Consider the following 15,482-nt stretch of genomic DNA (forward strand, 5'->3'; position numbering starts at 1 on the left):
AGGTGGGGGTCAGACTCTTCTCCCTAGCAACAAGTGATAGAGAAGACAAGGAAATGGCTTCAAGTTGTACCAGGGGAGGTTTAGTTTGGACATTAGAAGAAGCTTCTTCACAGAAAGGGTTCTCAACCACTGGAACAGGCTACACAGGGAGGTAGTTGAATCCCCATCCCTGGAGGTGTTTAAAAGCCATGTAGATTTGGTGCTGAGGGACATGGTTTACCCCTGACTTGGCAGAGTTAGAGAACTGACTGGGTGATCTTCAAAGTCCTTTCCAATCAAAATGACTCTCTGACTGCTTTAACCTCTTCCATGCTGCCATAATAAGTTTGAATGGCTTTGTTAATGATAATGACTTTTCAGAGGGGCACACAGTTTAAACTAGTTATTGAAATACTTTCTGGCAGCTAGTGAGGCAGGTTAGGAAGTGTGATGTTAAAGAGGCACCTTGCTTGGATCATAGTTAAGAAAAATCATCATCTAAGCAGTTGAACATCAGCTAGATTTGAGCTTTCTGCCACAAAGCACAGCAAGAATCACAGAATCATATAGAATCATAGAATCAACCAGGTTGGAAGAGACCTCCAAGATCAGCCAGTCCAACCTAGCACCCAGCCCTATCCAGTCAACCAGACCATGGCACTAAGTGCCTCAGTCTGCAGTGGATACAAATCTGAACTGGAATGTTCAAGCACAGATTTCACAGCATCTGGATTTGCTGAAACCCTCCAGTTTAGCTAGAGGCACTGCAGCTGGGTCTGGGGCACTCATCCTCTCTGGTGGCCTCTTTATAGAAGGTCTTGCACAGAGCTCTTCAGTGTTTTGACTAGTGTGAGACCAGGTGGAGGTGTTGAAGAAAGGCCTGGATGAGGCACTTAGTGCCATGGTCTAGTTGACTGGATAGGGCTGGGTGCTAGGCTTGAACACCTCCAGGGACAGTGACTCCACCACCTCCCTGGGCAGCCCATTCCAATGCCAATCACTCTCTCTGACAACAACTTCCTCCTAACATCCAGCCCAGACCTCCCACAGCACAACTTGAGACTGTGTCCCTTTCTTCTGCTGCTGCTTGCCTGGCAGAAGAGCCCAACCCCACCTGGCTACAGCCTCCCTTCAGGGAGTTGTAGACAGCAATGAGCTCTGCTCTGAGCCTCCTCTTCTGCAGGCTGCACACCCCCAGCTCCCTCAGCCTCTCCTCATAGGGTTTGTGTTCCAGGCCTTCCATCTTTTATAAACTGAGCTTTGCAGCAGTTACTCTGTTTATAACAGGAACCTGTGGATGGCAATATGGTATCTGTGTTTACAACTAGGCCTCACACTTGGATAGGTAAAGGAACTCTCTAGGTGAGTTTTCCTGTTCTAGTATTAAACAGAGCAATAAACATTTTATTTTGGTTGCCATAAATAGGTTGATGCTATGTTCATTAGCAGCTGAAGAAGCTGTTTGGGTCATTTTCCAAGTACAGTCCAGCCTGGATTAAGCATGTATCATCATCTATAGCCTCATTAGTCCTCACTGAAGGGCAGGGAACTTCTGGAGAAAGTCCAGCAGAGGCTGGATGGACTTGGAGCATCTCTATAAAAAGGAAAGGCTGAGAGACCTGGAACTGTTTAGCTTGGAGAAGAGCAGCCTGAGAGGGAACTTGATCAATGCTCATTAACAGCTAAAAGGCAGAGATCAAGAGGATGGGGCCAGACTGTTCTCAGTGGTGGCCAGGGACAGGACAAAGGGCAACAGGCACAAACTGGAACCCAGGAGGTTCCATCTGAACATGAGAGAAAATGTCTTTGCCGTGAGGAGCAGGCTGCCTAAAGAGATTGTGGAATCTCCTCTGGATAGATTCCAAATCCTCCTGGACACTGTGATCCTAGGCAAGCTGCTGCTGTGGGAGCTGCAGGCCTCTAGCCTTTTCATGCACTGCTGGGGCTGATTCACAGAAGCCCTGACTCTTTCTTTGCTGAAGTCTTGGAGGATGTGCACTGCAGCTCCTTTCAGCTTGGGTACAATTCCCTTTTCTTGAGCTCTGTCCCATGAATGTGGCTCTGTCTTGTGGAACTCACCAACAGCTTCTTCACAGCCCTGCCCTGGATGGATCTGGTTGTTCAGTGCCCTAAAGCTGATGCAATCTTTTCCTCCTATGGAAAGTGAGAATGATGTTGCCTAACTTAAGCAACTGCAGTAGCCTTGAAAGATAAAGCCTCCTTTCTGCTTTGAGCTAGCTGGTTTTTATAGTGAGACTGTCACAAATGTGGTTTGTTTTTTTCCCCTTGGATTTACTGGCATAGGAAGGAATGCATGATTAGGATTTGATGTATTTAGAGCTTGATAGTTTCCCCCTGAACTGCTCAAATGAATCTCTCTGGGATTTTGAGGACCTTCTTTCCACTTCTCTATGGGGTTGGAGACAGTCACAACACAGAGAAAATACTGCCTTGAGCACAGAGGTGAAAAGTTGATGATCTGAGAGGGCAAAACTCTTGTAAGCACTGTCACATCATCATCTCAGCCAGGCCAAGATCCAGCCCTTCAGATGGTCTGTTGTCCCTTTTGGTTAGGAGGGAGCACAGCTGTGAAGAAGGAAAACATGTGAGTCACAATTGGAGGGCTGCAAGAGCTGCAGTTCTCCTTTCCTCCAGCCAAGCCTGGCCTTCCCATCAAAATACTGAGAGTTTAATTTGGGGAGGACAAAAGATTTCAGATGCAACATTCCACCAGTTTCTCTGGTAGGTTGTTGCACTCTTTCATTAAAGCTGCCATCAGAAGATGCTCTCTTGGTGGTGATCAGACTGACTTACAACTCTTTTACTGGTATTTTAGATCCTGCTTTGTATATTTTAAGTCCTGGAGGCAGGGATTTTACCTGGTTGTTTGTCTCTAGCTGGATAATGGCATGAGTTCAATGAAGATACTGTGTGATCTCTCTGGACCTGCAAATATCTGTAAACCAGGGACAGTGTCATAGAGTAGCAGTGAGAGTGTTTCATAGAATCAGCCAGGCTGGAAGAGACCTCCAAGCTCAGCCAGGCCAACCTAGCACCCAGCCCTGGCCAATCAACCAGACCATGGCACTAAGTGCCTCAGCCAGGCTTTGCTTCAACACCTCCAGGGACAGAGACTCCACCACCTCCCTGGGCAGCCCATTCCAATGCCAATCACTCTCTCTGACAACAACTTCCTCCTAACATCCAGCCTAGACCTCCCCTGGCACAGCTTGAGACTGTGTCCCCTTGTTCTGTTGCTGCTTGCCTGGCAGAAGAGACCAATCCCACCTGGCTACAGCCTCCCTGCAGGTAGTTGTAGCCAGCAATGAGGTCAGCCCTGAGCCTCCTCTTCTGCATGCTAAACAACCCCAGCTCCCTCAGCCTTTCCTCAACAGGGAGATGTTCCACTTCCTCCAGCACCTTTATGGCTCTGCACTGGACTCTTTCAAGCAGTTCCCTGTCCTTGAACTGAGGGGCCCAGAACTGGACACAGCTGCTTCCCAAGAGCAACGTGGTAGCCTGGGGGACACTCTGTTGTACCAATGAGATGCCAGCGTGGAAAGAAACAGAGAAGTGGCTGAGCTAGTTTGCTCTGACAAACTCTGGACAAGCACTTGTGCCACAGAAATTAGATCCCCTGCAATGTGTTCTTTCCAAGTTGCTGTGGGCTTTTCAAGAGAGTTGCAGCCAACACTCTCCTTTGTGGGAGAGCACACAAAAATACAGCTAATGGAAAGTGCAGCAGCAGCCACATCACACAACTGGTTTGTCATCACCTGAGGAGAGACAGTCTCTCTGTCTCAAAATGTGGAACAGCTCCTTGGAGCCATCAGGCTGCTTGACAAACCTGCCTAAGGAAAACCACCACTGAAGCACTACAGGAATGCAAGGGCTGTGGCTTTGCTCTGGAACACAGCTTCAGGATTATCCTGAGGACTATTATCTTAAGAGAAAAACAAAGCCACGGTTGTTTATTGTCCTCTCTTCGAGATTATCTGCTTGCAGCCTTGATCAGCTGAACTCCTTTTGTGTGCAGGTTAGGGAGGAAGGAGGGAAGGAGAAGGTTAACTCTCTCAAGGTAATTATGCTGCTTTAAGTCGCTGAGCTGCATGAACAATGGGTCTGTGAAGAGGCAGACAGTCAAGTTTCAAGCCTTGCCTGCCAAGCTAGATGCCTCCTTTGACTTGTTCATGAAACTTCTAAAGAGAGCAGCTTTACAGGAGGCTTGCATGCATGCCAAGGGCAACACAGGGATTATACAAATTATGGGAAGCACGAAGGAGTTACACTACAGCAAGGCCTGAAATTTCTCCTGCGTGCACTTTACACAAACCCCAAAGCTCCAGAAGCTACAATTACTTTCCTCACTGCCTCAGCCTGGCTACTGCTTGAAAACAGCACTCCATAGATGTTACCCCTGTGGTAGGCAGTGAGCTTTCAGATCTGCTGAAAGGTCAGTGTTTGTCCTGTCAGAATTTGCCCTGGGTGTAATAATTACTTTAAGAAGATACATTATACACACTGAGGAGTAGCCAGGAAGAAAGGGACCTGGGGGTGCTGGTAGAGAGTAGCTGAAGATGAGGCAGCAGTGTGCCCAGGTGGGCAGCAGAGCCAATGGCATCCTGGCCTGGCTCAGGAGCAGTGTGGCCAGTAGGATAAGGGAGGTTCTTCTGCCCCTGTACTCAGCACTGCTCAGGCCACACCTTGAGTGCTGTGTCCAGTTCTGGGCTCCTCAAGACAGACGTTGAGATACTGGAAGGTGTCCACAGGAGGGCAATGAAGCTGTTGAGGGGCCTGGAACACAGCCCTGTGAGGAGAGGCTGAGGGAGCTGGGGGTGTGCAGCCTGCAGAAGAGGAGGCTCAGGGCAGAGCTCATTGCTGTCTACAGCTACCTGAAGGGAGGCTGTAGCCAGGTGGGGTTGGTCTCTTCTGCCAGGCAAGCAGCAACAGAAGAAGGGGACACAGTCTGAAGTTGTGGGAGGGGAGGTCTAGGCTGGATGTGTGGAGGAAGTTGTTGGCAGAGAGAGTGATTGGCATTGGAATGGGCTGCCCAAGGAGGTGGTGGAGTCACTGTCCCTGGAGGTGTTGAAGCCAAGCCTGGCTGAGGCACTTAGTGCCATGGTCTGGTTGACTGGATAGAGCTGGGTGCTAGGTTGGACTGGCTGAGCTTGGAGCTCTCTTCCAACCTGATTGATTCTCTGACTCTATGACTTAAAAATGCTAAATACACATGGAACAGCAAAACAGAGTTAAAAAAATAAAGACTTGTCATTGTTTAAAGATTTTCTGCTCCTTTTTTTGGCACTGTGTTTGTTTCATTTTAGATTTTCTCAAGCAGACCACCTATGAAGTTGAGGCATTCCTAGAAGCCATTCAGTTCTTCCGGCAGGAGAAAGGCCACTATGGGACATGGGAAATGATAACAGGCAATGAAAAAGAGGTAAAAGAACATCTCCCTGCTTTCATTGTTTGTTTGGTTCTGTTATTGGTTTGGATATGGCAGCTCTGAGGATAGTGAAGGTTGTAAAGCCTCTTGGAAAAACACATTTTCAAACAATCTAATAGGTAGATATGCTCAAGATACTTCTTAGAGCTCTCTAAGTGATAGTTCTTTTTATAACAAACCCCATTTGGGGGTTGTTGCTAGAAGGTGGAAGAAAGTGTGCTGTGAACTAAAGTTGTTATGCTGTGCTTAAATGTAGGGATAACCACACTTCCACAGAAAGCACACAGGCTGAGGATCACCCAGTCCAACCCTCCCGCTAAAGCAGGGGCACCCACAGCAGCTTGCCCATGATTACAATGTCCAGGAGGGTCTGGAATCTCTCCAGGGAAGGAGACTCCACAACAGAGTCACAGGATCACAGAATTTCTTAGATTGGAAAAGACCTTCAAGATCCTGGAGTCCAACCATTAGTTTCACACTGCCCAGACAACCTCTCTGGGCAGCCTGTTCCGGGGCTCCAGCACCCTCACACTTCTTGTTCAAGTGGAACCTCCTGGGTTCCAGTTTGTCCTGTCACTGGGTATGACTGTGAAGAGTCTGTTTCCATCCTCTTGCTTTCCACCTTTTAGCTCTTGCTGAGCACTGAGAAGGTCCTCTTCTCCAGGCTGAACAGCCCCAGCTCTCTCAGCCTTTCCTCCTCACAGAGATGTTCCAGGCCCCTCAGCATCTTTGTAGCTTCCACTGGACTCTCTCCAGTAATTCCTTGTCTCTGTTGAAGTGTAGAGGCTGGAGCTGGACCCAGGCCTCATCAGAGCAGAGCAGGGTGGGAGGAGAACCTCCCTCAAACCCACTAGCCACACTCTTGTTAATGCATCCAATGATCCTGTTGGCTCAAATGGCCACACAAGCTCACATCCCATGATCTGGATGCAGCAGATCCTTGCTGTCAGCTGGGGCAGGCTGGATTCTGTTTTCCTGTCTTTCTTGACAGCTGTTTTGCAAGTAAGAAATGTTTTTTCCTGTTATAGAATCAACCAGGTTGGAAGAGACCTCCAAGCTCAGCCAGTCCAACCTAGCACCCAGCCCTAGCCAATCAACCAGACCATGGCACTAAGTGCCTCAGCCAGGCTTTGCTTCAACACCTCCAGGGACAGTGACTCCACCACCTCCCTGGGCAGCCCATTCCAATGCCAATCACTCTCTTTGGCAAAAACTTCCTCCAAGTATCAAGCCTATACCTCTGCCTTTGCTCCACGTACAATTGCAGGAGATCAGGCTTTGCAAGGAGCAGAACAGCAGCTAGACATAAATGTAATAGAATCTCTCCATTTTGCTTGTCCCCATTCTTTGGGAGCCAAGCTTTTAGTCACAGAATCACAGAATCATAGAATCAAGCAGATTGGAAGAGACCTCCAAGCTCATCCAGTCCAACCTAGCACCCAGCCCTAGCCAGTCAACCAGACCATGGCACCAAGTGCCTCAGCCAGGCTTTGCTTCAACACCTCCAGGGACAGAGACTCCACCACCTCCCTGGGCAGCCCATTCCAATGCCAATCACTCTCTCTGCCAACAGCTTCCTCCTACCATCCAGCCTAGACCTCCCCCACCACAACTTGAGACTGTGTCCCCTTCTTCTGTTGCTGGCTGCCTGGCAGACGAGGCCAACCCCACCTGGCTACAGCCTCCCTTCAGGGAGTTGTAGACAGCAATGAGGTCTGCCCTGAGCCTCCTCTTCTCCAGGCTGCACACCCCCAGCTCCCTCCTGAGCAGCTAAACCTGTAGACCTGTTTGTTGTGCCAGACTTCTGAAGCAGAGTCCTACATCTTAACAGTCAGAATTGAACACCAAACATTTGGGTACTTCAGTTCTTCATAAATTATATGCCAAGCTCCAGGGTCTGGGTCCATATTTGGGCACCTGAGGAAGTAGCTTTGGAGCACTGATGGTAGCTGGATTAACTCCACCAGTCCTGCTGGCATCACTCCAGATGTCTTTCAGTGCAATTGAGACATGACCTGGGCCCTGATTAATATTTCTTTTCCCAAGCACGAAGCACTCAGCAGCAAATATTTACTTTAGTACCAGCTGCTGGGTATTTTCCTTGATGAAATCTGCCTTCCCTTCAGGAAATGGCAGTGAGGGGGGAGAAGCCTGATGGAGAGGTCAAAATTCAGGGTTTTGTTCAAAAGAAACAGAGAAGTCTACCTCTCAAATGGTGAAAACTGTGGAAAGTGGAGAAGAATCTATAAACAGTTCCTTTCCCAGTGCCATCATGTTGCTGGGTGAAGTTTCCTGCTAAGACCTGATAACAAATTCCTTAGGAGAAGTTCCATCCTTCCAGTGGAGGGAGTGAGGGTTTTTCTCTTCTCCTCTTCTCCCCAAGTTATGGAGCTGTTATAGTGTGTGCTAGTTTGAGCCTAGCTGGAATCTTTTAGTGACAGAAATCAGATGCTAGGCTGTGAAAAGAAAACAATGGTGATGTCTACTGCACTCATAGGCTTGCTGAGATGGATAAAAACAAGAACACAAACATAGATAATACAGTTGCAGTGGCTCTGTGTTGCAGCTGGTGCCTCCTTGGCCTGCTTCCTGTGTAACTAATCCTTCTGCTTTCTAACCCCCCTGGCTGATCCTCCAAACTCACCTTGCACATAAAGCAAACTCTGGGATAAGGCAGAGGGGTGGAAAAAAGGTGGAAGGGTGGTTGGGAGCCCCTCCTGGGAACCGGGATTCTGGGAGGGCTGCTGTGTTTCAGGATCACTTTTAACTTGTCTCTAGCTGTAGATATTGTAAATACCTGCTTGTATGTTGTGCTGAGCCTAAATATAAAGCTTCATTCCTTAACTTCCAGCTTGGTTGAGTCTAGTCTGGGTGATATCATAAGAGTGGGGGCTGGGTAACACCCAAGCCATCACATAGTGCTCGTTTCATTTTACCTTTTGTTTTTCTCTTGCTTGCCAACTCCTTACTCATAACCCATATACCTCTAGAGAACTGTAATCAGAAGGCATCCAGGCTATTATCTTCTTAGCAGTAATTCATTCTCTAAGTATAGTGGTTCTGATGCCTGCTCTGACCAAATGCAAGCCTTGTTTTAGACAAATAGCCAAGGAATAAGCAAGCTACAATTTGTTGCTGTAAAAAGATCTCTGCAGAATGCCAATAAAGAGTTGCCTGACATTCATCTGCTCCCCAGTGTCAGCAGCCCTGCAGCTCACAGCAACATGGATGTCACATCAGCACCCAGGCATTTGGAAGAAAACCTACTAGATATTTTCTTGTGTCATACAAATGCCTTTACCTGGGTTTTGGTTTTGTCCTTATTATCAGCCCCCAGCATCAGTACAGATTAGGGATCGACCTACTAGAAAGCAGCTCCTCAAAAGCAGGAACCCCAAAGCTCTTCAGTGCAGAACTCTAAAGCCAATCCAGACAGCTCAAATTCTTCAAGAATATGTTTGATCCCATTTATTATTTGATGTCATGCTCCAGTTTGGGGTTTTCAGGAGATGGTTTTCTAAGTGACCCATTAGTTTAGGGCCAGAATTAGTCCATTGGTTTTCATAAGTATTTTATTCAATGTAGCAGAATCTGAAGTGGTGCCCTGGAAAAAAAAACTAAGTTACATGTGTGCCCAGGTGGGCAGCAGAGCCAATGGCATCCTGGCCTGGCTCAGGAGCAGTGTGGCCAGCAGGACAAGGGAGGTTCTTCTGCCCCTGTACTCAGCACTGCTCAGGCCACACCTTGACTCCTGTGTCCAGCTCTGGGCTCCTCCATTCAAGAGAGATGTTGAGGTGCTGGAAGGTGTCCAGAGAAGGACAATGAAGCTGGTGAGGGGCCTGGAGCACAAACCCTGTGAGGAGAGGCTGAGGGAGCTGGGGGTGTGCAGCCTGCAGCAGAGGAGGCTCAGGGCAGAGCTTATTGCTGTCTACAACTCCCTGAAGGGAGGCTGTGGCCAGGTGGGGTTGGGCTCTTCTGCCAGGCAACCAGCACCAGAAGAAGGGGACAGTCTCAAGTTGTGCCAGGGGAGGTCTAGGCTGGATGTGAGGAGGAAGTTGTTGTCAGAGAGAGTGATTGGCATTGGAATGGGCTGCCCAGGGAGGTGGTGGAGTTGCCATCCCTGGAGGTGTTGAAGCAAAGCCTGGCTGAGGCACTTAGTGCCATGGTCTGGTTGACTGGCCAGGGCTGGGTGCTAGGTTGGACTGGCTGAGCTTGGAGGTCTCTTCCAACCTGGTTGATTCTGTGATTCTATGATGTGTGAGGCTGAATGTCACAAAGCACTGGAAGCAACACAGACCGATGGACTTGTTTTGCTTGAAAAAGAGCCCTAAGACCATCGAATCCAACCCTTCTCTAACTTTGCCAAGGCTGGTGCTAAACCATGTTCCTCAGCACTACAGCCTTTAGACACTTCCAGGGATGAGGATTCAGCCACCTCGCTGGGAAGCCTGTTCCAGTGTTCGATGACCTTTTCAGGGAAGAAGTTTCTCCTAATGTCCAACTTAAACCTCCTCTAAGGCAACTTGAGGTCATTTCCTCTTCTGTCACTTGTTACTTGGGAGAAGAGCCCAACCCCCACTTGGGCACATTTCCCTCTGTGCCATATCTACAGGATTTTTGAATGCTCCCAAGGGAATCAATTACTTGCTTCACAGATTGCCCACACTTCTGCCCTCCATTTCTATCCCATGTCCTATTTTTCCTGAGATTTTCTTCTTCTCTTGTTTGGATGGTGAAGTTGGTGCTCACCCAAAAAAGTGCTGGAGATCCTCATCAGTTCAGCCATAGATTTGGGGTTTTTGGGCTGATTATCTTCCTGTCAGAAGCATCCTTTGTCTGATGACTCTCTACAACAGTTTTCTCCTCTCTAAGGGTGTGAGCATCCCTGGAAAAGGTATGTTGGGGGAGCAGCAGTCAGCAAACCAACCTGCCAAATATTTTTGACCCAGTTGCTCAGTGGATACCAATCATTTTAACTCCATTGATTCACACATGACATAGAATCGTGGAATCATGGAATCAGACAATTTCATAAGTGAAGTGCACCTGGCAAACTTAAATGGGCACATTAGTTCTCTTCTCAGGTCTTGCGTGCTCCTTCCAAGTCTTTCAGTGAAAAATGCTTCAGGTAAAATGCTTCCCTCAGGCATATCTTACTCCAAGAAGGATACTGAGGTCCTGGAGTGGGTCCAGAGAAGGACAGTGAAGCTGGTCAAGGGCCTAGAGCACAAGTCTCATGAGGAGCAGCTGAGGGAACTGGAGTTGTTCAGCCTGGAGAAAAGGAGGGTGAGGAGAGACCTTCTGGCTCTCTATAACTCCCTGAAAGGAGGTTGAAGTGAGGAGGAGATCATTCTCTTCTTCCAGGTAACAAGTGATAGGAGAAGAGGAAACGACCTCAAGTTGTACCAAGGGAGGTTTAGTTTGGATGTTAGAAGAAATTCCTTCACTTGAAGGGAAGACTGGAACAGGTTCCACAGGGAGGTAGTTGCACCTGCATCCCTGGAGGTGTTCAAGAAAAGCCTGGATGAGGCACTTAGTGCCATGGTCTAGTTGATTGGATAGGGCTGGGGGATAGGTTGGACTGGATGAGCTTGGAGGTCTCTTCCAACCTGGTTGATTCTATGAAAAAAAATTCTATGCTGAGGTAATGGTTGGACTTGATGATCTTAAAGGTCTTTTCCAACCAAAATGATTCTGTGATTCAACCTTTCCTTCATAGAGTTCAAGCAGATCTCTTTGAGAATCGCCTGACATTTCAATCCCAGTCCCTGGGGCAGGCTGAGGACAGCTAAGGCTTTGTTTGTTTGAGGTTGGCCATGCTGGCACATCACTCTGTGATGCAGGTGCTCTGTGTCCAAGTGAAGAACAGTGTGTGACCCTGTCACCTTTATCTTCTGACCATCTAGATCCTGAGCAACCTTGTGATGGAAGAACTCCTGCCTAACCTTCAGACGATGATCCTGCCTAAAATGAAAGGCAAGAGGAACGACAGGAAGCGTGCCTGGTTTGGGGTAAGTGCTGCTGTTTGCAGTGCAGTTGCTTCCCATACCTGCATGCTGATTCTGATCTCTGCTTCTTAATGTCATTTGGGTGTAGATTGTAGAAGAAACTTATGGCCTAGTCCAGCAGCAGGTGTCAGAAGGATTAAGTACCTTGAAAGAAGAATGCAGAGAGTCTGCAAAGACTCTTGAAGGAACCATTCGTTCAGACATGGATCAGATTCTGAACTCCAAGAACTTCTTAGCTGGGAAAATCAAAGGTTAGTGGAGGAACAGCTGTGTCCTGGAGTAGGTTTTTAATGTTTCCTGTTGTGTTGCTCAAATTACTTCTTTGAAACCCTCATTTGGAAAAATCCAGCTGGACACACTAATTTTCAGACAACAAATGCTTTGAACCTCTGCTGCCTTTGCTGGGAACTGATACCTGTGGCCACCATGGCTGTGAAAATAGGGCTTCTCAGGTTGGAGATAGAGCTGGCAGGTTTTGAGCATCCTGGTTCAAGTTGATTCTGCTTTCATTTTGACTTGGACAGCCTCATTGGATGAAGGTGAGCATAAAGTGTGGTGGTTTTGACCTGATGTCTAGGAATGTGCCACAAAGCCAGGGTCTGGTTACGTGACAGATTTGTAGGCTCCCAAAAAATACTTAAACCAAAGGGCTTCTGAGGTGGTTTTAAACTAAGAGGAAGTAATTATGATTTTGTTAGGAGTGTAAAAATGAGTGTAAAAAGCAAGCAAAGCAGTAGTTGATGCTGTCTGAGCTAGCAAATAAACCAAGAGCTGATCACCAAGGAGCTGTTTGGGTGAAACTCAGGGCATGCTGTTGATATTCTCGCATACCAGACTAGGATGCTTTCAGTACCAAGGTCGGGTGCCTCCTTAGAGTGTCACCACGATCATGCTCCCTGCAGACCTCCCAGGATGTATCATTATTTTGCTCTGCTCTCACAGTGCCCCCAAGCTGCTGGCATTTGATTAGCTGGGATATGGGAAAAGATGTTTCATCATCACTGATAAAACTACTCCTTTCACCGCCCTGATCACCTGTGCGGAGGTGCGACAGCAGGGCAGAGCAGGGAGGCAGGTCACTGAGTCTGAAGTAAATCAGATTGCTTGTTCCACTGTACCTCAAATGCAACCCTTGTGTTGTCTGACACTCCAGCCACCGTTTCTGAGCCTGCCCAGAAGTGCTGCACAGAAAACATCCAGCCCTTTCTCACGTCCGTTTTAGAGGAGCTCATGGGTCCAGTGAGTTCTGGATTTGCTGAAGTCCGCTCCCTTTTTGATAAAGAGGTCAATGAAATCATCCAGGACTTCCAGAAGACAAACGATATGACCAAGCTAAAGGAGGTAAGACAAAAATTGTTGGAAGGTTTTTTTGTCAGGGCAAGAACCTTCTAGCTAGAGCTGGCCTGATGGCAGTGTTTGCTTTCCCAGGTGGTGGCAGGCTAGCTCTTGGTCTCTGGTGTTTGTGCAGCTAGAGTGCAGACAGCAGAATTTGGTTTAGGGTCACTGTTACCTCCTGCATTAAAAATTGGCCTCTGGTTACTCTCTCTCAAAACCCATTCTCCCTCCTCTGGAATGCAGAATGTGGATCAGCTGATGAATCTACCATTCAGCTCTGTGAAAATGGAGCTCTGCTATCTGAAAGTGAACCTCCTCCAGGAGCTCCTTCAAGACCTCAAGAGTCGCTTCAAGGTGTATCACATTGATTTTGTGATTCAGAGGACACAGAACTTCATGCAAGAGGTACTGTAAGATCCAGTTTTTCTTCCTGGCAGAACAGGTTAGGTTTGCCCTTCTAAGCTGCTTCAAAGGAATCTTGATAAAAAAGCTGTGCAAGAGTCCCAGAAATATCTCTCCATCAAAGCACAGATAACAAAACCTAAACAAACCCCCCACAGCTAGAAGCTGTTTGATATTTTAGAGGTTGCATGTGTGTGAGTCTCTCAGCAAGGCACAAAAATTTTGCATGGATCATCTCTTTCCCTGAATTTCCATGTTCTGAATTTTCAGTCTCAGCACCTGAGAAAGTTGTGCTTGCATCCAGAGGGGCGGTTCAAATCCACCTGATTTTTACTTGCAAGGGTTGGTTTTTCAGGAAGGATTTTTAAAGAGATTTCACCAAAATAAACTCTCTTCTCCTTGGCACTTCATTTTCTGATGGATATGAAGTATATTTGTGTTAGGAACTGGCAATTGCTTGTCTGGTCAGACCTCATCTGGGATGCTGTGTTCAGCTCTGCAGCACTCTGCACAGAAAAGACAGGAGCCTGTAGGAGTATAGCCAGAGAAGGCCACACAAATTACCCAAGGGCTGGAACCCCTCTGCTGTGAGGCCAGGCTGAGAGAATTGGGGTTGTTCAGCCTGGAGAAGAGAAGGCTCCAGGGAGATGAGGCTGGTGAGAAGCCTTGAGCACAGCCCTACGAGGAGAGGCTGAGGGAGCTGGGATTGGTTAGCCTGGAGAAGAGGAGGCTCAGGGCAGACCTTATTGCTGTCTGCAACTACCTGAGGGGAGGTTGTGGCCAGGAGGAGGTTGCTCTCTTCTCTCAGGTGGCCAGCACCAGAACAAGAGGACACAGCCTCAGGCTGTGCCAGGGGAGATTTAGGCTGGAGGTGAGGAGAAAGTTCTTCACTGAGAGAGTCATTGGACAGTGGAATGGGCTGCCCGGGGAGGTGGTGGAGTCGCCGTCCCTGGAGCTGTTCAAGGCAGGACTGGACGTGGCACTTGGTGCCATGGTCTGGCCTTGAGCTCTGTGGTAAAGGGTTGGACTCGATGATCTATGAGGTCTCTTCCAACCTTGGTGATACTGTGATACTGTGATACCTTTTGGTGGCCTTTGAGGACTTAAAGGGGCCAGTCAGAAAGCTGGGAGCAGACTTTGAAGCAGGGCTTGTTGTGACAGGACAAGGGATGATGGTTTGAACTAGAAGAGGGAGAATTACACTAGATGAAGGAAGAAATGTTTTATACTGAGGCTGGTGAGACAGTGTGCCAGGTTTCCCAGAAAGCTGGTAGATGCCCCATTCATGGAAACATTCCATGTAAGGTTGTCTGGGGCTCTGAGCAACCTGCTCTAGTTGCAGATATCCCCGCTCAGTGCAGGGAGATTGAGCTAGATGACTTTTAAAGATCCCTTCCAACCTAAAGAATTTTGTGATTCTACTTGGACACATCTCAGGCTGTGCCTGCATGTAGGTGCTGAAACCAACCTCACCTCTCCTGGGAATGGGTGAAGTCAAAACATCATTTCAGATAAAAAATAAACTCAGCTGCTTCTTTCCCCCTAGTGTCTGTTGGTGGAGGCTGTAATTTTGCTTTGGTTTTATTTCTTCTGGATGCCTGGCCAGAAGTCTGTTAGGAGCTGGCCAGCAGACTCCTTTTGATTGCCAGATCACAAGGCAGCTTTGGCCTTGCAGTTCTACATCAAATGCTGTGCTTTTAATCCAGAGCTGAGAAACTAAATAACCTAGTTTTGAAATGGAGCTGGTTCTGTTCAATGGGGTGGGAGATATGCATATGGAAAGCAAGTCTCTAGCACAGTGCTGGAATAGGGGTTTCCTAAAAGCAGCTCTTCTGAGTACAGCTCTGATCAGCAGCCAAAGAATTACTAAGAAATAAAAGTCTGATTTCATGTCTGGGTCTTTCAGAGGGGACCATTCCAAAATGCTGCCAAATAAAATGTCTTGCAGTGAGTGAAGGCCATGAGGCAAGGCAAAGAAGTAGAGAGAGAACAGATCCCACACAAACCAAGTGATGTTTTTTTCTTCTGAGCAGAACATGAGGCAAAAATGAGAATGAATAAGTTAGAATTAAGGCACAAGCTGTTCTACACATGCTGGCTTTGCTTCTCTCTCTCTGAAAGGCTGGCACTTTTCTCATCAAGACAGCGAGCAGATTCACTTAGTCTTCATAGGCATTTATGTCCTTAAAAAAGGAGGTCAGGCTTGCCTCCTGTGCTCGAGTAAGCTTAACCTCAGAGAGCATTTAGCTTAACTCAGCCCCTGGGGGAGATTTATATTCCTGGGTTTGAGAGTTTGGCGTCCTCTAGTGGCC

General features: G+C 47.8%; 1 protein-coding gene across 1 annotated transcript in view; it reads left to right on the forward strand.

The window, feature by feature from the left end:
- The window catches only part of NIBAN1 (niban apoptosis regulator 1), an 81,271-nt gene that overhangs the window by 54,050 nt on the left and 11,739 nt on the right, over positions 1-15,482 (forward strand). Inside the window, exons 6-10 of the mRNA XM_064148070.1 lie at positions 5,304-5,419; positions 11,332-11,436; positions 11,522-11,684; positions 12,587-12,774; positions 13,012-13,173. Of these exons, the coding sequence (XP_064004140.1) occupies positions 5,304-5,419; positions 11,332-11,436; positions 11,522-11,684; positions 12,587-12,774; positions 13,012-13,173 (734 nt within the window). The remainder of the gene's footprint in view (positions 1-5,303; positions 5,420-11,331; positions 11,437-11,521; positions 11,685-12,586; positions 12,775-13,011; positions 13,174-15,482) is intronic.

The sequence above is a fragment of the Pogoniulus pusillus genome, chromosome 8 (genome assembly GCF_015220805.1).
Source record: "Pogoniulus pusillus isolate bPogPus1 chromosome 8, bPogPus1.pri, whole genome shotgun sequence".
NCBI classification, from domain to species: Eukaryota; Metazoa; Chordata; class Aves; order Piciformes; family Lybiidae; genus Pogoniulus; species Pogoniulus pusillus.